At 38.9% G+C, this 24,177-nt stretch overlaps 1 protein-coding gene across 6 annotated transcripts in view; it reads right to left on the bottom strand.

Moving 5' to 3' along the window:
* LOC139117998 (serine-rich adhesin for platelets-like) overlaps nt 1–23,939 on the bottom strand; it is a 37,482-nt gene extending 13,543 nt beyond the window's left edge. Inside the window, exons 1-3 of one of the 6 annotated variants that reach the window (XM_070681272.1) lie at nt 23,517–23,939; nt 14,753–15,005; nt 4,393–4,467 (exon numbers count right to left, since the gene is read on the bottom strand). In XM_070681272.1, coding sequence (XP_070537373.1) covers nt 4,393–4,467; nt 14,753–15,005; nt 23,517–23,632 — 444 coding nt within the window. In that variant the 5' untranslated portion in view covers nt 23,633–23,939. Of the gene's footprint in view, nt 1–4,392; nt 4,468–7,225; nt 7,365–14,752; nt 15,006–15,192; nt 15,276–15,455; nt 15,725–16,041; nt 16,201–16,321; nt 16,471–23,516 lie in introns of those variants that run through there. The other 5 variants (XM_070681294.1, XM_070681316.1, XM_070681283.1 and 2 more) reach the window with 5 other exon arrangements.
* Between the last annotated feature and the right edge of the window lie 238 nt (nt 23,940–24,177).

Raw genomic sequence — 24,177 nt, 5'->3', positions numbered from 1 at the left:
TATCTGATTAACCTTCCCCTCTCAACGAAAAAAGCCACAACTGACACACAGTTTCGGTACTTGTCGAGTAAAAACGTGTAAACATATGCAAATATGCAAGGCAGTTCTCCTCAGTACTAAAGGCATGTGAAGATCCAGTGAAAAACGTTGCACACTTAACATTCTTAGACAAGTGTTGTGAAAAAAAATATTTGTGCGTGTGCGGAATTTCCAAACTTTAGGAAACTGTGTACAAAACGGTAGTACCTGTGTTATCTCCATGAAAGCATGAATCGACAGGTTCTGTTCTTTTCAAGTGCTTGATTGTTTTGATTTGACATGTAACCAGGAACCCAACATTGGTGGTTGAAACTATACACTCCAGAGTGGTGTTTACGTGGGTCTGTTTCAGGAGTTTTTCATAACACGTGAAATAAATTGCCCACTTGTTTGCACACTTTAAACTCTAGCGTACACGAAATGAAACTGACGTTTGTTTCATTGTCCACACAACCCTTTGTGTCCGTTTCTCAACAACTGCAAAAGGTAACTTTCAAATTTGCATTTCAACATAAAACAGGTCTGGAACAGTAATAACATACAACAAACAAGAAACAAATCAACAAACATTCCATACATAACTCAGTTATTTTCAAAGTTAAGATGGAATACACCATTGTGAACAGGGGAGAAGGAGGTAGATCAGCTCAAAGGGATAAGGCCTTCTTTATAAATGAGCTGTTAGTCTTTCATACCATTTCTGTTTTTCAAGTCATGCAAAAAATTATTTACCTTGCAAGAAAAAAGGGCAATCTCTGAAAGCTAATGCCATAACTTAGTCAAAAGCAAATGAGTTTTTGTTAAAAAAGTGAGTAAAGATAATCTGTTACACTGTTAGTGAACCTGCTGTCAACTTGGCAGCTTGCTATTTTACATTGGGTAACATAAATGAGAAAAACAATTGAAAATTTGTGAGAAAATATTAATGGCCCATCATGTTGGTAATGTTTTGAAATGTTCATACTGAAGTTTGCGTCTGAGATGTGTGTGTCAAATTGGTCATCAATTCTACAACAAAATTTACCATCGCAAGAGTTTAGCATGCAGTTTTTGTTTGAACAGCGCCCTCAAGAGTTGTGCACAGTGGAGCCGGAACATTTATCAAATATAAGGAAATAGGGAGTGGCTGTTGATACTGAACATACAAGAAGGGACTTGCTTTAATGAACTATATGTAAACAAAAAGGCATCAAGGCTTGTCGACATTAGATAACTAAATAATGGAGTTTAAATTTGGACAATAAAATTTTTTTTTGCGTGCATTTGTATACAGAGGTGGAGTTGATGATTTATCAGAACATTGGCAGTTTTGTTTCGACTTGTCCAAACTGGCGCTGTGTGTTGAAATTTCTTGTTAATGGAATTTGATACAATGCAAGACGCAACATGTAATTGACTCTGAGTACAATTGCCAACAATAGAGTCCTGTGAGATACGGGATTTTCTAGACGACCAGGACGATTAATTTCAGCAATTTTTTTTCTTTCCATTTTATTCATACAAAAACTTCCAATATTAGAATATCTGCTCAATGGAATATTTCAATAATTACTACCAAATACTCAAATTTTGTTTTCTATCAAAAAACATGTCTAGATATATCAAAATTAGTCATTTACAGTTTAGGATCAAATGAGTAATGGAAATTTTTGAAATCGTTGTATATATACCTTTTGCTCACAGTTGTAAATTGAATGTGGTATCTCTGTATTCATGACTACACTTTTGAATGACAATTATGAAATTAACATTTCTGGTTACATTCTGATTGGTCAGCTGAAAAGTACGTAATATTAACCTCTATCTTGCCAAGTTCATATTTCACCATTCAGGTCAAGTTTGTTAAAACAAGTGAAGCACAACATGTCCAATACGGTGCATTTTAACAAAATATCAAAGTATCGAAGGCCCCTGAAAATACAGATACTGTAAACATTTATACAGACTAACGCTGCTATAAACAAATCCAGCAAATTGGGTGAAAATACTAGTGGTGCTCTGGGTTTTGGTTCAACACTGCTACACACTGACTTGGCAGATGGGGAAGTGATACTGTCTGGCCAAATGGTGGGCGTGGGGGGGGGGAGGGAGGGAGGGACGGGTAGTGTTGTGGGCACGAAAAAGAAATCTTAACTTCATAAAGATCTCACTTTGTCCTTTATCATGTTTTATCATTTGAGAAAAACCATTTCACCAGCCAGCAGGTTTGACATAGGGGCATCGTATCTGATTGAGAATACACAAAGTTCGAGTACGCTCATTGTAACCCTCTCATCAAAGTGAGTTTACGAGGGAGATTTAACATCTGTACTCCACTTTGTTGTGCACACAAAAAAGTCCAGGGAGATTATGCGGAAGATTTTGTTCAGATAAATTTCCAGTATTGGTGGAAAGTCACTGCACAGTACACTTGTAGCGTTTCACTGAAAATTCACAATTTTCACCTTTTTGAGACTAATAGACCAAAATCCACGAAAAACTGTTGGTTTATTCAAATTGAATAATTTTTTGTTGTTTCATGAATGTTGTACGCACAATGTATGGAGAACACATGGGACACAGATCCAAGCAAATTGACTTTCTACTGAATTATGTTTTTCTGTTGTTTGAATGGCTTCTTTTCAATGGAATATTCCTAAATAAACTGTTAACCCTTTGAGTGCTGTAATTGTTCCCACCAAAATTTCAGTGCAACATTTCTACCAATTTTTTTGAATTTTTCTGTAATTTTTTGATAATTTTGGACGAAATGGACATCACATTTTATTGTGTACACTTTGTTATCAAAATTTTGACAAAAATCTGAAAAAAAAAATGACTGGAGTATATTTTCTAAAGGTGACAAAAATTGACTTTGGCGGTTAAAGGGTTAATATCTTCATGGAATTTCAGGGGAATTCCATTACATGTGGACAACAGTCGAGCTACAGGTGTACCTGAATAGGAAGTGAGAGACAGAATTATAATCCACAGCAGATGAATGAGTAACTTTGCACTTTTTCACGTCAAACTTCTCGGTTGAAAATCCCTGCATTTTCATCCCCAAACATCCCTCAATTCACGGTACTCATACATGTACTAACTCAACATATTGATTACAACTGGATTCAATATACGCATGGTTGCGACAGGGATAAAGGGCCAACAGGGGTAAATTTTGATATTATTCGAATTATTTTTATTCTATAAAATAAATATGTTGTCTCTCTTTCCAAAAAGTACTTCAAAATACAAAGTATTGGTCGGATTAACATTATGCATTGTGACTTCTTAGAGAGGGATTATCCTGTCTATAGCTGCATGGCTTTCTTGTTGACAAACATGGCCTCTTCCCAGAGTGCATAAAATGTTATGTTCAAAAACGAATTTCACAGTAGTTTGAACTAAAATTCAGTGGTCAAAATTAACATCGGAGATTAAACACACGGCGCTGTCACGATGTTTTCACCACTCTACGCATTTCAACGAGGAACTAGAATAAAAGATTATTTCACAAACAGAACAAAAATACTAGGAAAATGCATTAGAAGTTTCAATTGATGGCACTTGAAGTGATGGCAACATGATTAATTTTATGGTAGATGCTACAAGAAAGACAGGAACCCCCTCCCTATCCGCCTCCCCTTCACCCCATCCTTTAATGCAGAAGCATTTTTAACAGACCTATATCATACCAGAATAGGTGTGGAACTACGTCTGTTTACCAGGTGAATTACGGGACAAATCTCTGAGCTAAGGTAACTTCAGATGCAAGCTGCCGTAATACAAATTCATCGGTTGTTGACATCACAAGATGTTGTTATTTCCTGTGGCGTAGATGTTCATGAAAGCAAGCAAGATTGCCCACCGAATCAATGTGCCACAACAAGCACTACACCCCAAAACAATCAACATCACCTGCATCGACTGTACCCTGGGGAAGCGTTTACCGCTCCAGTGAACAGGTCTTGGCTATTGCCTTTTTTTCTTGCTAGAGGGCAGTGTGTGTGTCTCATCGCTGAAAGGGCCAGACACTTGAAAAGTGTTGGTCAGCGACACCATAGAATACACTATAGATCTGAGCTGTTAATGAGGTGCAACTTGAGTCAGACCACCTACAAGACGAGTTTTGTTCGAATCATCTGCGCTTGGCAACTGGAAACTTTGACGAACTTCTTCAAGGGTGCTATTGTTCCGAACCGAATATAAACTGTAGCCGCACAAATGCATTCATGTCGACACACACACAGCAGTTTGATATGACAGTATCTTTCAAACGACACAAACTCTAAAACTAGTTGCTCTGTACATGTGATTGACTGGGCGTTTTTTCCATGATCAAGGAATTTAATCAACTTAAAATTCACTGCATACCTGTCTGGTTGTAAACATGTGGCCCTTTGCACCAACGGAGTTCAACAGTTCAAGAAATGCTGGCTTGGGTCGGACCTGAAGACAAAAAAAAAATAAATGATTAGTTATCAGGGCTCACAATATTATCATTTTTGTCTGTTTAAGGATAAAAATTAAAGAAGACAGCCAAAATAAAATTTCTTGCGAGGAGTGGGAAGTGGAGGGGGAGGGTTAAGAGTGGAGTGGGTGGCAGCATATGGGATTGATCACTTCATGTGTGCTATGTATCAGGTATGTATCTTTTGTTGTTTACAGAGAGATCTTCTTATCTCCATCACTGTAGATTATTGAAGTTGATAGCAAGCACTGTAAAACTTCAGCCATGGACAAACTGACGACCCAAACCGAGGACATCGATTAAAATTAAATGATAGTTTGAAAGATTGCAATTTTTGCGTATCATCATGTACTTGATACCTTGCGGCTAAAAAGAGCATGCATCCATGATCTGTCATTCATGAGCAAGGTCAAAAACGTCTGTTTATGAGGCGGTATTATTTTCCCCTTCTTGTCACTGTTCCTTTTCTGAAACAAAATATCTGTGCTTTTCTACAATTTTCCTATTCTACAACATACCGAAGTTTATAATGTAGAATATGCATCAGGACAGATATTCAGACTCTCAAACTTTTTTAGTTTCTATAGTTATCTACAAAACCATTCCTCAAGCTCATGAACAAGTGCTTATGATAATACTGTTGGCAAGATTCTCTATAATTATCTAAAAAGTTGTTATTTTAACTTCTTTTTTTAGTGAATTACAGCAACAATTTTCACACACAGCTGCCATGTCGAAGCTTTAACTTCATTCTGATTAAGGTTACAGCAACAAAAATTGTCAAAGGCTGATTCAAATGGTGCACCTTGACAACAATCCTTGACTAACTGCCGCTTAAAATGAGATTACAGTTAATCTTGTTTTGTACAACACATCGAGTTGAGGAGACCATTTTAATGAGTTAAGCCTTGTAGATTAAGTGTGGGTTCATGTTGAAGATGGTAATTTTGAATCCTTGCCAGTGGCTTTAAAATTGACTTTAAAAAGCCGACAAGCTTATATACCACAGTGCTTATCTAAAGCATCTTGGATTCGAATCATGTTTAAATTTGGCTTGCCAACATGTAATGTTGGTATCATGTATTTTCCTTTTGCACAAAATTTCATCTCTTCAGTATTTCTTCAAAATTTTCTCTTTTCAGTATTTTTCTGACCATCAAAGAACATTGAATGATTTAGTGTTTAGGCTTTGCACTATAGATTGATACATTTTGAAAATTTATTACTTTTATTATGCTGTTCACCCCCAATTCCCAGTAAGCAGGTCCACAATCACCATTGATAACAATAGGCTTGGGCCAAACCATTGTGGTGAAAGGGTAAAATTTGGTTCTACAATAGTATACCCTCTCAGAACTCAATATATTTCTGAACTCTTTAAATCCACCCAGAAATTTCTAGAAATATTTGTGCTTGCCCTTTATACATGTAGTATGGCTAATATGTATAAAATTTTCTGGTATCAGAAATTTCTTTTGGTCGAAGATCAGTTTAGCTGCTAAGCTGTTCAATGAGCAAAGAAAGAGTATTTACAACTTCTCAATATTTGTAAGACAGATATTGATACACTATCTGATGAAAGTGTTGGCACACAACAGCGAATCTTATTTCAAGTTGCTGTCGGCAATATCTAGTACAACCCTGAACACGTTTCTCATCAACCGCTTGAAGGTAGGCAGAGATAATTATCACAGGGGAGAAACGAACGTGATATGTACATGTTTATCACTCCTTGCGTGACAGAAATCAATATTTTTTTCTCTATGGCGATAACAGTGGCAGTTTTCCAAGTGCCCACTTGTACTTAGGGGGGTGAGTGGTTTGGAAAGGATGGGTTTCAAGGCTGGACTGAACCATTTCATCATGGGGAGGATTCACATACAGGATGGGAAACTCTCTCGCTGCATGAAAAGACAATTGACACATCCATTTTGTAACAAAATTATCATTTTGTAACAAAATTATCATTTTAACCCAAACTAAATACTGATAGAATATCTCTCTGTGTTTCCACTACAGAGATTTCATGACAATCATTTGTATTTCTTTGCTGAAGTGTTTACAAGTACACAACAAGGTCATGCATTTAAAGATACACTGCATTTGAAATTCAAGATTTTTCCCTCACTGACTCCAGCCTTTGGAATGTCTTTGTGACGGAAACAATTGTCTTCCCTATTTGAGTGAAAAAAAACTCCAAATTCCAGCAATTTCCGTCAGCGTCTTTCCCACCTCCTGAGGTCAATGTGACCTAGCTCGAGTTGCTGAAACTATTTTTTTTGAAAGTGCTCGGGGGAGTACACAGGTGGGTTGGAATTGGGGGGAGGGAGGTGAGGCTGGTTGTAGATTTTGACATGTCTGTCGTATTGTTTAAGCCAGCACAGCTGTACACAAAAGCAATTAAAAAAGCAATTTCGTTGTGAGAAATAGGTCCTTTCTTATGCATATTTTATAAGATTCTTACGAACTGATATTGTTGTTAGAAGTTAAAGCCTTATAGCCTATGTACACTGGTATAGCAATTCAACTTTACTGCTGTCAGCTCTAATCTCTTTAACTAGCTCAAGTAACAATAGAACACACTACAAAATGGCAAAACACAAATTGAGCGCTCTATGGAGTCTTCAAATCAGATTAAAATCAAATTAATCTAGACACAAACAATAGAACAGCCTCCCAAGATCTTTGATACTTTACAAGATCATGGCTTCTTCAAACAAGATTGTGATTTCTTACCAACATAGACATGACACAAGATTTTCTGTGCCTGCTTGTGGCCTGTCCTGACATGCTCCGGCCTACGCTGCGGACAATGACACTTCACTGTCTCTGTTTTCCCGACAACGCCGGCTATCACATGACAATGCCGTTGTTGTGGGCCGTATTACTGCACTGAGGGACAGACCGGATAGCCGATTCCCAGGATGTGGTTGGGTAGGCCACTTGACGACAATTGACAATACCAAATCCCGACAATTCACTCGCATGTTGTTGTCTGTTACACACTCCCACAGCTTGTAACAACATTTGCAACTATTACTCAACATGTGTCAGATACCATCCGAGAAAAGTTGACAATTTTCATCATTTTTCATCAATTTTCATCAAATATGACATCCATTTTAGACTAAAAAGAATGAAATTCCTACATTCACTTTGAATTTATATCAAAAACTTGTCTTATGAATATATTTTGCAAAAAAATAATCAAACAAGTTTAATAGTGTACTTTCATATAACTTTTATACATTCCAATTATTTTTTCTTCATGGTAATGCAACTCACCGTTTAACACTTGTCAGAAACATTGCCAAGTGAGAGAAAATAGTTTTTGCAGTCCAGGTGTTGTCTTGAAGAGAATTTACATAAATGTTTTGACATGTTATTTTGTTGTAGTTTGACAACAACTATGATAAAGTTTATAGACAATAGTTTTCAAGTATAAAGATCATTGTCGAGTAAGAAGTGCTTGACTGCAGATATTTCAAGTGATTTTGACACAGCTGCATTAACCCTTTGAGTGCTGCAATTTTTCCCGCCAACATTTTTTTGTGTCAGTTTTCCAATGTTTATGAATTTTTTTCTGTGATGTTTTTGATAATTTTGGATCAAATTGACATAACATTTTACTGGCTACGGTTTTTGATCAAAATTTAGGGAAAGTCTGAACAAAACTTGTATAAAATTGAAAAAAATTGTCTACATTATATTTATAAATGCGACAAAAATCGACCTAACTCTTGATGAAATGAAGCCCAAGAAAAAAGTTCGGGAACAATCGACTTTGTTCAATAATTTTGCCATGGGAGACCTGGGCTATCAAATCATCTGTTAAACAATAGACTGTGTGCATGTACAGGGGTCAACAAATCTTTCACTGCTCCCCTTCCCCCTTGCATTAAACAATGAAACTTTCTCGGCCAATCACGGGAGAGGTGCCCGGACAAGTCGAAAACAGAAGACAACAAGAGAGAACATGCTGCCGGTGACAAAGTCTAAATAGTGGGTGAAACAGAACCTGGCAAAACTAAACACTGATTCAACGTTTGTCACACCGATAACACCTTGCGGGGACGTTTGAAGAAATTGACAAGTCTGAACAAAGCTGCACACGGCAGTTCTTTTTGTGACCGAAAAAAAAAATTAACCACAAAAATGCCCCTGTTCAATGAGAAATCTATACTGAGATGCCGTTTTTGAAATATTGCCAAACTTGACAAATCACTCTTGTAGATCTACTAAACGCCATGACTTCTGCAACTTGTTGTCACTATGACAATGGACCGAACAAGCAAAATGTTTCAGATATCTGAAATTTGATAAAAAAGTTTTGACTTTGAGGTCCCAACTCTAGTTATCATTGTATAAAAATTAATTGTAAAATTTGTTTTTAAAACAAGAATGAAGGAATAAACAGGAGTTTGAATAACATAAACCAAACATAAACACAATACATGTATACCATGCTCTTTGAAATAAAATATCATTGGTATGTTACTTGATTTTTAAATTTCGGACATCCCAATCCAAAGTTCAGACAAACTATGGATAAGGTTTTAACTTGAAGATTTTCTTTTCCCATCGGCAGTGACTTTGATTGCTGCAGGAATTTGGAAAACTGACCGTAAGAATGTTTACTACAAATAATGTTTTACCGAAACAAGATAAGTGTTTTTTCTTGAAGTAATATGTAGCATTTTACAAATCCGTCTTCACAATATTATTTCAAGTTCCAATGTTTTCTGATTAAATGATATACAACAAGTCATCTTGAAGTTTTTACCCCTCAGATTGTACTCTGCCAACCCTATCTACAAATGGTATAGTCGCACTTTACAACAGATTACAACAGGCCTATTCTTTTGCCTGGCACAAGAATTAGGGGTGGGCAGGGCGGCAATTGTTGAGCAACGCCGACCTCACCATTATCAGGAATTTTGTCGCCACTTGCAAACAATTTGTTCTGGATAACAGCCAACATGGAGAGGTACCGACCTGCCCTGACATGTCGGATGAAAAAATATCACCGGTATTCTTTGTCGGCATGAACTTTTCATTCTTAACTTTAAACATCTGGCTAAACTTTGACCTAAAAGTCGAAAATTCTACCTCAGGGCCAAGGGAGTGACACCTCAAGTCCCAAGACACCTTGAGGATCTGTTGTGAGTCCTATGTTGACATGGCAACTGGCTTTGTGATTTAAAAAAGCCACGTAATTTGTCCAACCTTGTTGTAAAGTCACTTAACTCTAATTACAGTGTAATTAAAAGTTTCATTACACCTTTTGACGTCGCAAAATCTCTTCAATGCGATCTGTTTAATGTGACAGTGCTACGTATTCTCACTTTGAAATTTAAAATCTTGAGTATAAATTTTTGTAGAAAATCGATCACTAGTTGCACTTTTTCTCATGTATCTGAGATTTGTCACTAATATTTATTTTGACACGACTTTGAAATTGACCTTCAAGCAAAATTTTGTCATGTTTCTATATGCCTGTTATTGTCATTGCTTGTTTTAAGAGGTCCTGTTTTCTAAGTGCTTGCCGACAACAATCCCGCAAAGCAAATGTCAGGACTGCCACGGGAATACAAAACCCTAAAAATAGTCCAAACAGCGATTTCATTAACACTTTGCTTGCTGCAACACTGGAATGTGATTGCCTGTTTCACATATTTAAAAATGCAAATTGTTTTTCACCCACGTTACATTATTCATCATTTTGGAACTTTCCTTGTTATATACAGGGTTGGTGTAGGTGGTCCCTGGAAACACCTGCGGTAGGTCAGGTTTGTCGGAGTATAATTCCTTCAAACAGACGCAAATCAGAAATGTTGACCAAATAATTTTGTTTCTGACATTTCAGTAATGATACTCCATTTGTGAAAACAGAGATAACAATAATTTTATCTTGAAGACTCATTATCTGTCTTCTACTGTGTCTTGAGACACTTGTCTTGATTCATTCTAAGACATGCTACAAATTACATACTTATGACATTATGACTCATCAAGGAAGAATCTATCTCCATTCCATATTTGGATACAAAATCTTTCACGATCAACTTTAAAGTCTGTGACACTTTTAAACCAGTGACTAAGAAAAACAATTCAAAATTTATCAACCTTAAACTTTCTGTAAATTTTCCTGTTATTTTTTTTGTAGTGCACATAAAATTCCGACATTTAATAGGCAGATATTTTATCAGAAACTAATGTGCTTCTTGCATCCACTTACAGCTTTAAACCTGAGACCCTCAAGAATTTCTCAAAGGTCTGTGGTTAACCCACTCAAGCCTGACCCATACATCTGGGTGTGTACATGTTATGTTACCAGAGTGTTAGGGCTTGAAATGGTTAACCCTTTGAGTGGATATTTTTTCCCACCAAAATTACAATGACACATTTTACCAATTTTTATGAATTTTTTGGTAATTCTTTTGAAAATTTTGGACGAAGTGGACAGTACTTATCATAAACTTCAGTTTTGGGTCAAATTTTTGGAAAAAATCAGAACAAATTGTTTGGGTTATATTTTATACAGGCAACAAAGAATTGTATTTGGCGCTCAAAGGATTAAATTAATTTCACACATCAAAAGTAACTGGTTATTGTAACAGATGAAACAACAGATTTTATATACGTGAACAGTTACTGTGCTAACTTATAGTTGCAAAAAGCTTTTGTAGCAATGTCTGGTTTAATAAACCTTTCAAACTGATAAAAATTTAGCTCCGAATCCTGCATTTATCAGAGGATCCACTGTCATTTTAGTCAATTATAATAATATCTGTTACAGATCAAGATAATGTCAAATTGACCTGCAACGTTCTAATCATATACCTACATCACATTTCATATTTTGCACAGAAATCTTCAAAAAAGAATACTTTTCAAACAAAGTGACGTGTATTGATTCACTTTACACAGCATGCCCCCTGCAGCTTGAGCTGACCTCTCCCCCTCTTTCACAAATATTACGTACATTTCCTATGACCCTCGACCTTACGAGGTCACATTGGGTCAAAAGAGGCCCTTGCGGCCCACCAACAGAGTTCCACTCCCTTTTTTTAGAAACACTTTCTGACCTATTTCCTAATTTTAGAAATGATGAAAGAACTGGGACACAGAGACAAAACATCCTTTTGTCAACTAGACATCTCAAACAAACATCAAATACCGACAGTACAATGCATTCGAGTATTTATCGGCAAATTCTTGACAAACTCTGTCCATCACCCTGCTAATGCGATTTCCCTGTCTACATCTCAAGGATACTGACATGTGACGTCTGTTATCTTGCATTTTTAATACGGCACATTTTTCACTCTTGAAAGACAATTTAACAATTATCTTTCCAGCTGGTATGTGACAGATGACAGCTGTGGTCTCTTTGACACTTTCTTGTGCAATCGTGCAATTTATTTTGTTCATGGTACATTTTCTTGCATCATGACCAAAAATATGCCTGTTTAAATTTTTTAATTATTTTGTGTCAGGCCACCCTTCACTGATGAAAGAACTATCAACTATTGGTTCTACAATTGCACAAACACCATTTTGACTAAAAAGCTCACGCTACGATGATGAAGAGATCACAATATTCTAAGACATGTTCATTTTACGTTTTAGAAAAGTATGGATAACTTCGACCACATCAAAATCTGCAGTTTGTACCTTCTTCAAACATAAATATGACTAAATGTTAAAAAAATTTGAAGTCTGTTAGTTATTGAAAAGGTTATGTAATGTTGCATCCCGTAAGATAGCTTAAGAACACAGAAAATATTACTTAAATCTAAAAGTCAGATGTGTGTAGCAGTATCAGGGACAGGTTATGGATCTTGCCAAAATCATCAGAAAATTAATTACCTTTCAAATTTTGAATAATTGTTTATTTCCCGCCTTTTTATTTAAGAAACAAAGTCACAGTGACAGGAGAGAGATGTTTCTTTGGGACCACTGAAGAGTGGACACAAATTTAGTTGCAAACTAAAAAGGATTTTCTTAAGGGGCCCTAAATAAAAGAGTGGGTATGGGCAGACTCCCCAGGTTACTAAAAATTCAAACAAAATTTCTTTGTGTCCACTAAGCTTCAGTTTTGCTGTTTGTCTTTTTCACAGGGTTTAGCCTCCACTGGATAAATTCAATATTGCACTGTATGGCAGCTGAAACAGGGTGTACCACTTGTTTAAGTTTCTCCTTGGACGGTTTTGAAAAATTTTGATTTCTCGGTAGCTGCTTCGCAGCCCTTTTCTAGTACGCTCCACTAAATTTCCATTTGTACGAAACTTAACAGTCAACAGGAAGTGCATGGATATTGAGTTTCAATTATTTTCTGAGAAACGCACCTGTATGGCGGCCTTCTCCAATCTATTTGCATGTTAGCCATTGTTTGACGTTTTTAAATCCGCTAACTGCGACAACCTTCCCAGACCTGACTTTTCAGCCTTGGAATTCCGCTATTCTATCAACTTCATTCATCTCTGCCTTGGGCATATGAATCTTATAAAAATGTAGTCTGATAAACAGTTGAGATTAACAGTTGAGCAATGCTCACTATCTTAAGGTTTTGAAAGATTACGATTTTTATTTGCCAACGTTCCTTGTTCAACAATATGCTCAAATACCACAAATAACTTTACAATTATACTGAATATAAATCATATAGTCTAGAATATACGATATAAGACTGTAGACGAAGCCTTGTATTTCGCAGGTTTGTAGAATAGACACTTGGTAAATACAAACAGTCTATGACAATATTCCGTTTGACAGAATCTGAAAATGTTCAGCAACAGTAACCATTTTACTGCTATGGTTTGGACCAGTCCTATTGTCTTCATGCCAGAGTTGGACCTCTTCATGTTGAAATGGGGGTGAATAGGTTTAATCACAACATACAAAATACTTGAGATGATAAATGGCATGGGATTTTGTTTTTGATTTACTTTCAGTGGATTTGATTCCAATATTGGATTATGGGGATTAAACTGCTTTATGCGGATCAGATAAAGGGGATTAAGGTAATTTGCATGGTTCAGCTTGTTAGGCGGTTCACGGTTTCAAAGTTTGTATTCCGGGCCATCTCCGGTATCACGCTCCAGAAAGATGTGACTTTGTTTCTATCGTGACACATATCATATTTTTAACCTTTTTTCTGCCTCTGCGAAATCCTCAATGGCAGAGAAAGGAGGTTATCTTGGTTTCCATAGAAACTGGTTCTTGTGAGTATCAAAGAAAATATACCCTCTACACCCATTCAATGAAGCACTGATGTACACGCCGTCCTTTTGTTGTGAAAACGTTTCATATTGTGCAGTATCTGGAAAGGGACTCATAGAGTTCAGATGTCTGACTGTGACTCAATGAAGGTATACAAGTATATGTACGCAAACTTATCATTGACATGTGCTTCATCAAACCAAATACACACATTCTTGTCAAGAAAAAAATTCTTTCTCACTACAATGTTGATTTCAGCGTCTGAGACCCTATTCATCAGATTCTGTCATTTTTTCCCCGATTACAGCAAAGACTATGAAAACAAGTTATCAGTAGAGAGATATCAAAACAATAAAACACTTGGTACAGTTGCTTAAGGTAGATCGCGCCTTGGATACAGATATTCTGATTCTCAACTTTTTCTATTCTTTTCTGATCTACCACTTGTGGGGTTTCATTTTAAAGCTCTTGGTGTAAGTTTTGCCGGATTAGCTTTTTTCAAAATTCGAAATTTTTATTTTTCTCCATAGAGTTGACACAGGGATTGCGGCCATTTCGAGTTTTAAATGTCAGTGAATCTTGGGCTATTTGTTTCTCTAGTACCAAAATTTGCACGGTGACCCCCGATTTTATTCTTGAATTTGAAAGAGATTGGTTGAAAGTTTCATTGAGGAAAATTTGAGCAAAAGTTTGAGTCTTTCACTTTTGAGGTGAGAACTACTTAAATGAAGCATAGCCCTTGGTGAGTACAAGAATACAAAGCCAAAAGGATAAACAGTGATTTCAAAAAAAGGCTCTGTAATAGTTTATTTTCCTCTGTTCAATGGAGCATTTAATGGACATAATGTTACTTTGTGGATTTGCTGGCTGTCTTTCAGATCATCAGCCCTTGGCTTTTGAAACTGTAGCTGTTTACAGTAATTAGTGTTGACACAAAGGTGTGCCAACTTCTTCAGAGCTATATTTACTGAGCCTAAAAATGCTCAATTTGGAACTTCCAGAAAAAGTAAATTCAGTAAAACAGTAAAAAAAACATACTGTGATTTCTTTGCTTGGCAACTTGTGCTCCGGCTGCAGCTCCTTGGCCAGGATAGTTGCCATGGCAACAGCAGCACTTTCCCTGTCAGACCGGGAGTTGACCGGTGCCGTTGCTGTGGCAATGATTGTGGGTCCACCATGAGGCGATTTGGCTGTGGCTGTAATCTCTACAGAGCTTTGGGAACTAGAGGACCGTTGGCGTGACTCGCAGCGGGATCTTCTACGCCTTCTCCTTCTATGCCCTTTGGGCATCCTGGAACGAAGATCAAAAATGGGAAAATTAAGTGACTTGCTTTTGACTTGAAGAGCAGCATTTGAATCTTAATATCTAACGGTATTATTTCAGACCAAAACCCCTGAAATAACACTCTGCTTCAACAGGGAAGTACAACATTCAAAACTTTTACACTTGTTTCGCTTCCCCATTTCAAAAATATTACCTGCTACAGAGCTCTGGCTGTTGACTAGAACTCTTACACTTTGTAAAATGACGCAAAATTTGATTCATTCGCTTTTCTCACAGAGATCGGCCGGAAACCTCTTGCAGTATCGCTATATTTAGACCAACAACGCTGCACATTATTGGAAGATTTAAAGAGCAAAGCCTCTCTTGTCACGTGCTGATTTCGCGCGAAATCGAAAAATGCGGACCCAAAATTCCCTTAAAGCTTAAAGGTAATGAAAATGTGACGATGATTTTCACCTGGTTTGGTCGCCAGAGCGACAAAGAGGCGACGGACAGACATATTTGATTGGAGATATCGGAGCGGTTAGGGCTGTACACGTTAGACGCATTTTATGCTGCGGCGGTCCTGCAAGAGCGGAGACGTTCTCGCTAATGGTCGGGCTGCGTCGTCACATCTGATCTTTAAATGACAAGGCGACCCGTCAGGTGTGTTGAAATGCGAGCACTGTGAGGCAATCCCCGACAAGTTCCAACACGCTCGCCCTTTGTTGTCGTGATAGCAATACAGCCCTCACAGGCCAATTCAGTTACGAAGGGATTCCCCTTGCTTTTAAATGTCCTTCGCTTCCAACTGGCCGGGGCATTTAAACGATTCTCGCTTACAAATACCGATGCATCGACACGGACAAAACAAGGGATGGAAACATGGGACAAGATACCACAAAGACAAACAGCTTAAGTTCAAAGTTCATAGACATATTGCTTTTTACCACCTTGACATGACCTCTGGGGGACATGCATGCTGACAGAGACTGGAGCTGACACAAAACAAGACACACGCACACATGTAAACATAGCGGTTTAAACCGATCTTTCGCCAAACCTGACAGAGATGTTGGACTATCACGCTGTCGGGTCGCCTTTCTTATTCGTGCACTGCGAAGACGTTGCCATACTTTCGCCGTATTCGGACGCTAAGGTCATGTCTAGCCGGCCGCGCGGTGTACATCGACGTTGACTTCTCATTTAAATACAGCTGATCGGCAACTACGTCAAAATGGCGGGAAATTCTCACGCGTATGCAGATTTTCCCTCGTTCAAACCACGCCCGGGTGCCGCAAAGCGACACCATCGTATCGAAGCACTTTTTCGCGGTAACTCACCTCAATCTGTTGAAAGACGGCACACAGAACACAGTTTCCATGTTTCCTGTCAAGGCGAAAAAGATTTTCTTCTTCGCAACAATATTCATCGATGACTATCAACATTGGGCATGTCCAGACATGTCTGGCTGTTGCGACCGAGCCAAACAATGCATGCGAAGTTCCTGCAAGACACCTACTTTCTGGACTTGGTCCAACCAGATAACGTAATTGCTAAAATTAGACAATGCTACCGTTTGGAAAGGAGCGTATGTATGTGTGTAGCTCTTCAGGTGCTTTTAATGGTTAAATTCAAGTAAAAGCGGCCGTATTTCTCGCCGTATTCAATGATGCTGTGCTGACAGTCCTGGAAATGTGTTTGCTTCAGGACGCCACCAACGTTCACAATATCGTTGTAAACGCTATGACAATGAGATGATGTACGCACATGATCATGAACTTTTGCCAAATCTCAGGCACGGCTTTGAAATTCGTTAATCACCTTAATGAATCGGAGTTTCGTAAGTATTTCGGTATTTCTCAATTTAAATGAATAAAGTACGGAAAACAGTCATTTCGACAGCTATACGCACACACAAAAAGAATTTTTTATCTAGTGGATTATTGGGCCGGAAAGAGTCTGGACTCGCATCTTCCTGTCAGGCCGACCTTCATGTCATCTGCGTATGCGGTGCCACTTCGCCAGTGACTGGAAAGGGGTGGGGGGGGGGGGTTGGGTGGGGGGGGGTATTTCACGCGGTGCTTCTAAATATCGGAGGAAAGTGTCCATCAATTTCAACGTACAGTCGCTCGAGATTAGGTACACTCGGCGACGGCACGATCGACTCTGCTTAATTTGTTCAAAATGATGAAACTCACTGTCGCTTTTCGAAAGGACGAGTGAAAATCTTCAAATTTACTCTCAGCTAGAAATCTCTCAATGGCGGCCTAACGCTTTATCTATATTGATTGTTCACCTTTCTCAATCTGGTACTAGGTCCCTCGGCCTAATTCTTTATCTGGTATCGACATTCCTAAAATGTCGGTTATATTTTCGTCGTAGTTTAGAATTCATAACTGCATCATGAGTCTTATTATAACACGATAAAAATGACCGTTTTAGATCTTCACTTGCTAGTGAAGAGGGAGACACTCCATCGAGCTAACATTCCAGCCATCCTCAGTTGCTAAGATCTCTTGTCCGGGCAGATGGATGCTCCCCGACCGGACCCGTGCGAGCGGACGATGCCTCGGTTGGGCCCTACGATGTCTTCTATTGCCGGTTCATTTAGCTTCATTAGCTATGTTGAGTCACTACCATGGTTATGTTGTTGACGACTTGTTGACTGGTATCTTGTAGGCCAAAATTTATCTTGAAATTGTCAAACTTGTGAGTCTTCAAGTTCGCCACACTAACTCGACCGTGATGTTGCCATCATGATAAGCCTTCGAACGCGTTGGAAATAAGTGTTGACATGCTCTTATACTATCCACATATGCGTCTTACTCAGCCGCGGGCAAAAGATACCAGAGAATGCCTGGGATCAGGGCCCCTTGTGTGGCTCGGTTTGGCCTTTAAGGGAGAACCATTGATTTCTGGGAGGGGGTATGGAGGATTTTGAGAAAAAAAAAAAATTGTCGCCAGGTGAGATAGAAGAAAAAAAAATTGATCCTGCCATGGCCTGAGAAAAAAAAAATTGTCATAACAGACAGAAGTGAAAAAAAAAATTGTCACAATGCACCAGAAATTAGCAAAATTTGGAAACCCTATTCTCATGTATTCTTTGCCGGCGCGCCGCCATAGGCGGCGCAAATGTTTTTACCACAAGCAATTCTTATGTTTTTCCCAGCACTTATGATATAAGCATGCACTACATAGGTCTACTTACACCTCAGTGCACTCAATGTTTTCCTTCCCTTTTCTGACCCAAGAAATCATATTTCAGGATTTCTGTTGCAATATCTCAATGGCATAGGCACTATCTAAAGGGGACTTTTTGACTTCTGTAAATTGTGAAAATTTAAAACACAAGACAGGAGTCAATAAACTAGTGTTAAAATCAATATAGTATTCTCTCAATATAAATATATTAGGAAGATGTACAAGTTGACAATAAAAAATTGAGAACAACAAATGTAATGAATACAAGGGAGAGGATCACTAAAAAATTGAAAACTTCAGGGGGGCGTTACTCAAAATGTGGAGAGGAAGAGGGGGACGGGTTACTCAATTTATTTTGGCGAAATAAATTGAAACACATCTCAGATTGCACCATTGCACACATCCATTTCTCAAAATTTTCAATGCGAGAGGGGGGCACCCCCTCTCGTGCTCTCCCCCTTGGCTTTTCTAACAGTGTTACTGGTAAAAGACAAATTTAAAATACCTATCGGATTGCACTAAACTGCACCGTGGCGCACATCAATTTCTCAAAATTTTCCCAGGATCTAGGACAAAACTGAACTGTTGTGAATTCATCCTTTATTATCACAGAGACATGTTTCCATTTACCTCACTTCAATGACCATTTTGACAGTTAAACATACCATATTCAAGCTTTAGAAGCTGGCAGCATGAGAAATGACACAAGAAGGTCACAAATTTTCCGTTCCTGTATATTTATTTATCTTCAGTCTCTGGCAAACAGAACTGTTTTTCACAAATTGTATTGTCATCGTTTGGTTGTTGAATATTGTGACACAAACACTGATCATGCATAAAATGTAAAATATTGCAGTGTTCAATGTCATTTTCAAACAGTTTTACCAAATGCAAAATAACCTGAAACTCCTCTCAGATTGCACCATTAAACACATCAATTTCCCAAAATTTCCAATACAAGAGGGGGAAACCCCTTCTCGTGCTCTCCCCCCTTGAGGTGTTCTAACAGTTTCACTTAGTAAAAAAAAAATTAAAAAAACACCTCTCAGATAGCACCAGACTGCACCATTGCACACATCAATATCTTAAACTTTCCATGCAAGATACGGGAAAGCCCCTGTGACACTTTCCCCCTAAGCCTCTCGCGTGTTCTCCCCCTGTACTTTAAAATTCTGCCCGGTCAGATATCCTAGTGAAAACCTTGTCATAATACCCATCCAAATTAAACAATATACTATATGGTTAGATACTGCGTGAGCTTTTATATCTTTATTTTATTGTGACTTGCAATTTCATTTTGATGGGTTCACCTTTTTTGAACCATCATGAGATAACTGATGATAGTCTAGCAGAGTACATCAGGATTTCAAAGGTCTTTACTGTTAAATTGCTGTATTTTGTAAATTTTACAAATACATGTATTTGTATTTAACTTTTCTAAGTGGGGGGGATCAGTCAAAATTTCAGAGTTAGAGAGGGGAGTTACTCAAATTCATCATGGTTGACGGGGGGGGGGGGTGTCACTTGAAATTTCTGAGTTTCAGGCCGTAAATAATTACGGCTCCCTTATATACAACGCATCACAAACTTGATGACAAAGAAAAAAAAAATTGCATTGCTACTCCATTTGAAAAAAAAAATTGATGCAGCTCTGACAGTAGAAAAAAAAATTGCTGTCACTGTGACAGGAAAAAAAAATTTGCTCCCATACCCATTTCCTCCATACCCCCCCCAAAATCAAATGGTTCTCCCTTAAGCTTAGTCCCTGGAGGGCCTACAGTTGGGTTGTATCTAGCTCTGCATGACAGGGCTGTGTGTTACCGGCGTTATACGGCCTCCCACCACATGTGGTGGGGCCGTATAACGCCGGTAACACACAGCCCTGCCATGCAGAGCTAGGTTGTATCACAGGCTCTAGAGTCAATGCAGGCGAACCGCTAGCCGCCACTGATACAATAACACACAGCCCTGCCATGCAGAGCTAGGTTGTATCATGGATTTGTGCTGACACCCGGCATTTTGCAAATGAGAGACAGGAGAGAACAAGGCTGGTATCTTTTCGAAGGCAACGGAATTATGTGATCACGCCGACTTTGTGAAATACAAATAACAAAACGAAAAGAAAATCTATCATCAGATCATCAAATGGGGCTGTTGATAATTCCTTTGGTACTGTGACTTTACCAGGGAACGGGCAGGTGCCAGCGCAGTTTGAGATTGCGCCCTCTACGGCTGATGACATCCATTACAGGTAATCACCGAAAGTCAGTGAAATTTGTGGCTAGCGAAAACGTGGTTTAGTGTCTCATTTCAGGATGTGGTATTAGCGCCCTGAAAAATAGTGTTTTTTTCTAACTAATAAAGAACGGCAGGGCAAGTGTACAGTTTTTATGTGTCAGGGGGAGGGGAACGGGTGGGGATCAAAATATGCCACGTGTGCAGAAAGATATGGCAGTGAAAACTTTCGCAGTGAGGAGAAGACACGGTTAGGAGTCTTTTTTATTGAAGCGGGAAGGGGTAGCGGGAAGATATCTTGGAGGTGGGAGAGGATAAGGAAAACTTATTATGGGTGGTATGAGAAAGTTTTAATATCGTAGCGGGCCGGGAGGGCAGATACGAATAGCAATTGTGTTCTTATAGCATGTGCACACATAAATAAAACACCTATTGTTACACTTTCTCATATGCAAGCTGTTGGCGAGCCCTGTATATACGTCCACGGTGATTGAGGTAGTTTCTATACTAGGCTATAGAACAGTCCACAATGTAGCTGGAATTTTAATGACTGTCAAGTTGGTTTCTATAGTTCCAATGAACGATACCGAAAGTTACTCTGGAAAAAACGAAAAAGGAACAAAAAAGAAAAACGTATGCATTTTCAGCCACTGAACTGACCATAAAGTTAGTGAACATGTGACATATTATGCACATTTATTTAACATCGATTTGTTTTTTCAAAATCAATTTCCGAAAATTTACTCTTGTCTAAATTTAATGTGAATATAATTTTTTCTCTCCCGTATACGTATATTGTCGTCAAGACGGAGGCAGACAAATTATCGCGAAGCCCGAAAATTCTTTACTTTTTAGCATTTCTCACGGTAAAGGGTGACTGATAGTGCCTCTACAGCTAATTGGAAAGGAAACAATATTTTCGAAATGAAATATTTTGGTACATTTGTTCTCTTCGTATTAAATTTTAGGCTGGGCGGAGTTTCAGAGTGGCCTGTTGCATCGAACAGGATAACGCTGCTCAGCGCGCCTTGCTGCGGACACGTAGCCCTTCCACTTCCCTCGTCTGTGTGTTTTGGCGAGTGCAAAACTTGGCAAAGCTCGATGTTAGACTACCAATTTCGCATACTTCATCATGTGCCATTGCCTGGAGGACAGTGCGATCGTAGACCCTATTATTAGCATCTCATTGCCGGCTACATGGACAGTAGGACAGTGCCGATCGTAGACCCTAGTTTTTCTCGAGCTCAAGGGTCTATGGTGCGATCTGCCCTGCCGGTACGCTTTGAACGCTTACAAATCTCATTTACGTAATTGGATTAAGATAATCGCGATGAATGTTTTGTAATGTAGATACTTTATAAAACACCAGAATTGATAACAGAGATTGTAGATAGATGAAGGAACGCGCCGCAGTCCCTCCGGACTGTGTCTTGACGAATAATTTAGCCTTTTCTCGAAGATTTATCACCTAGAAGCTGTCGCACATAGAGAGGAATTTGTCTTGAACATACGGTCCACCTAGCTCTGGAATACTCGACGAATATCGACATCACAATGGAGGTATATAAGTGCAATATGGAATAATCGAATGGAGAAGTTGCGGTAATCATCTAAGCCAATTAATGCATTCCAAAAAATCCCTCCCCAACACTGGCAACAGGTGTTTCACAGCGAATTGTGACACACGCAAATTGACGATAAGACACATCGCCTCTCCATCAAGCCTGCTCAAACCGCATAGCGGCCCAGGCTGGAAACGGTGTACGATATCGATCAAACCGGCATACCGTGTCGGGTGGGGCAGGGGCTCATTCATGTAAGCGGCATCTTCCTAAACGTGTTTTCGACCTTGGATTTCACTTTAGACCAGGATGGCACAAACGTCACGGTTGAGTAAGTTCAAATTACGAATCGTTGGCGTTACGTTTTGATCTCTGACTTGTCAATCAGCAACCACGTAGGTATGGAATGCTATACATTACGCTATACGTAATGGTGCTCGAATTTCAATATTAAATTCAAAAGTTCGTGACTTTTTCAACAATTTTTTCACAGCGATTTTCTTAATACATGAAGCATCGATGCACGTCGCTGAAACCGACTGACCGAAGTGTCCCACACTCGCACGAAGCGATTACACCTATCAGCCGACAGCACATAAGCCAATGGATATAAGTCAATTTTTACCGCTAAGTTGTTCCCGATGCAGCCGAGCGTATGTTCTAAACTTGCATACACACACGCACATACGTATATACAAACATATATGGACACATACGTATATATAAACATATTAATACATGGCACACACACACACACACACACACACACACACACACACACACATATATATATATATATATATATATATATATATATTTGACTATACCAGTTTCCTTCAGTCTGCTGAATTTCAAGTTTGTGCAGGTATACTTTAGACAAAGAGACAATAACCTTCTATATAATAATTGAATGTTCATTTATAAATGAAAGCTTATTTATGATAATAAAATTTTTGTTCATGTTTTATCTTCTCCAAAATAGCAATATTTTGAGCACGAATTCTCTGTTGGAACATGCCCGCACCCTGCAAGCGTAGAGTTGGCCAGCCGCCAGTGGTATTGCGCCAGTCTATTTCAGGAAAGTTAAAGTGGACGTCAAACAGGCTTAATTCGGACGAAAAAAAATATTTATCCCGAACGCTGTTAAGTTTTGGTCGAACCTTCAATTCGGCCACTGACTTAGCAACCGGAAAAATGTTAGCTCGGAGTGCGAAGAATATTATGTGAACCTGTTGTGTATATGTCCGTGTGAAAAACAGTATCGCAGCTCAGCTTCACGGAGAGCCACATATCGTATACGTTATCAGAAATCTTAACAGCGTTGAGTTCATTTTAGACGGGTGAAATATTTTAGTATATTAAATTTGCATTTCCAGCGATATATGGTCACCGTGGGGTTACCGCTATATCGTCGATGGTTTTATAATACCCTCAGCTAGATTCCCCGATTTCTGATTTAAATGAACTCACAGGGTCATTCATCAATGCCATGACCGGCTGAAATAATACCGGCTTGACCACCGGCCTGGCTACTCACCGCTTCTTCGTGTAAGTCAGCTTCCGTCGCTTGAAGACCAGGTCCACGATCATGTTGTTGTCGATGAATTTGGACAGCGTGGACATTTCTGTCCGGTAGGTGAGTGTCGCTGACATCGCCGTGCGGGACTGAACAGCCGCGGAGAATGCAAACCGTTAAAAAACCCAGCACCGGTGCGAATTCGATGAAACACGCTCGGCGATCCCCACATGCCATAACATGACCTCTGTGGACCATACGTCGGGGCATGCTGTGTCCACATTGCCATATCGTACAATACGCTGGCTGCGTGCGTATCGTCGTCACGTTTGTTATCTCTTTCCTCGTTGGTCTGCTGGAGTTCTCTCAACCTCTCAAACACTGAACATGCGGCAAATTTTAGTAAGTTGTGTGAGTTATCCGTTCATTTATTGCAAGTTGCCACTGCTATACACTGTTTGTAAAGAGAACCAAGTGCAAATTGCGGCTCCAGAGGGCGCACGCCTATCTGCCCTCTATCTATTCACCTGAACGGGACCAAAGCGTAATAACAAAGCAAGTGAACGACAGAGCGTAACAAAGGGTATACCGCCGACAAAACTTCTTTATTGCCCACTTTACAATAACTCGTCGGCGCAGGTTTCATGTTCGTCCCACGAGGAGCGAAATACGGGGTATTACA

The sequence above is a fragment of the Ptychodera flava genome, chromosome 2 (assembly GCF_041260155.1).
Source record: "Ptychodera flava strain L36383 chromosome 2, AS_Pfla_20210202, whole genome shotgun sequence".
NCBI classification, from domain to species: Eukaryota; Metazoa; Hemichordata; class Enteropneusta; family Ptychoderidae; genus Ptychodera; species Ptychodera flava.
The sequence above is the reverse complement of the archived record's forward strand: the minus strand, read 5'-3'. Positions and strand labels throughout refer to the sequence as shown.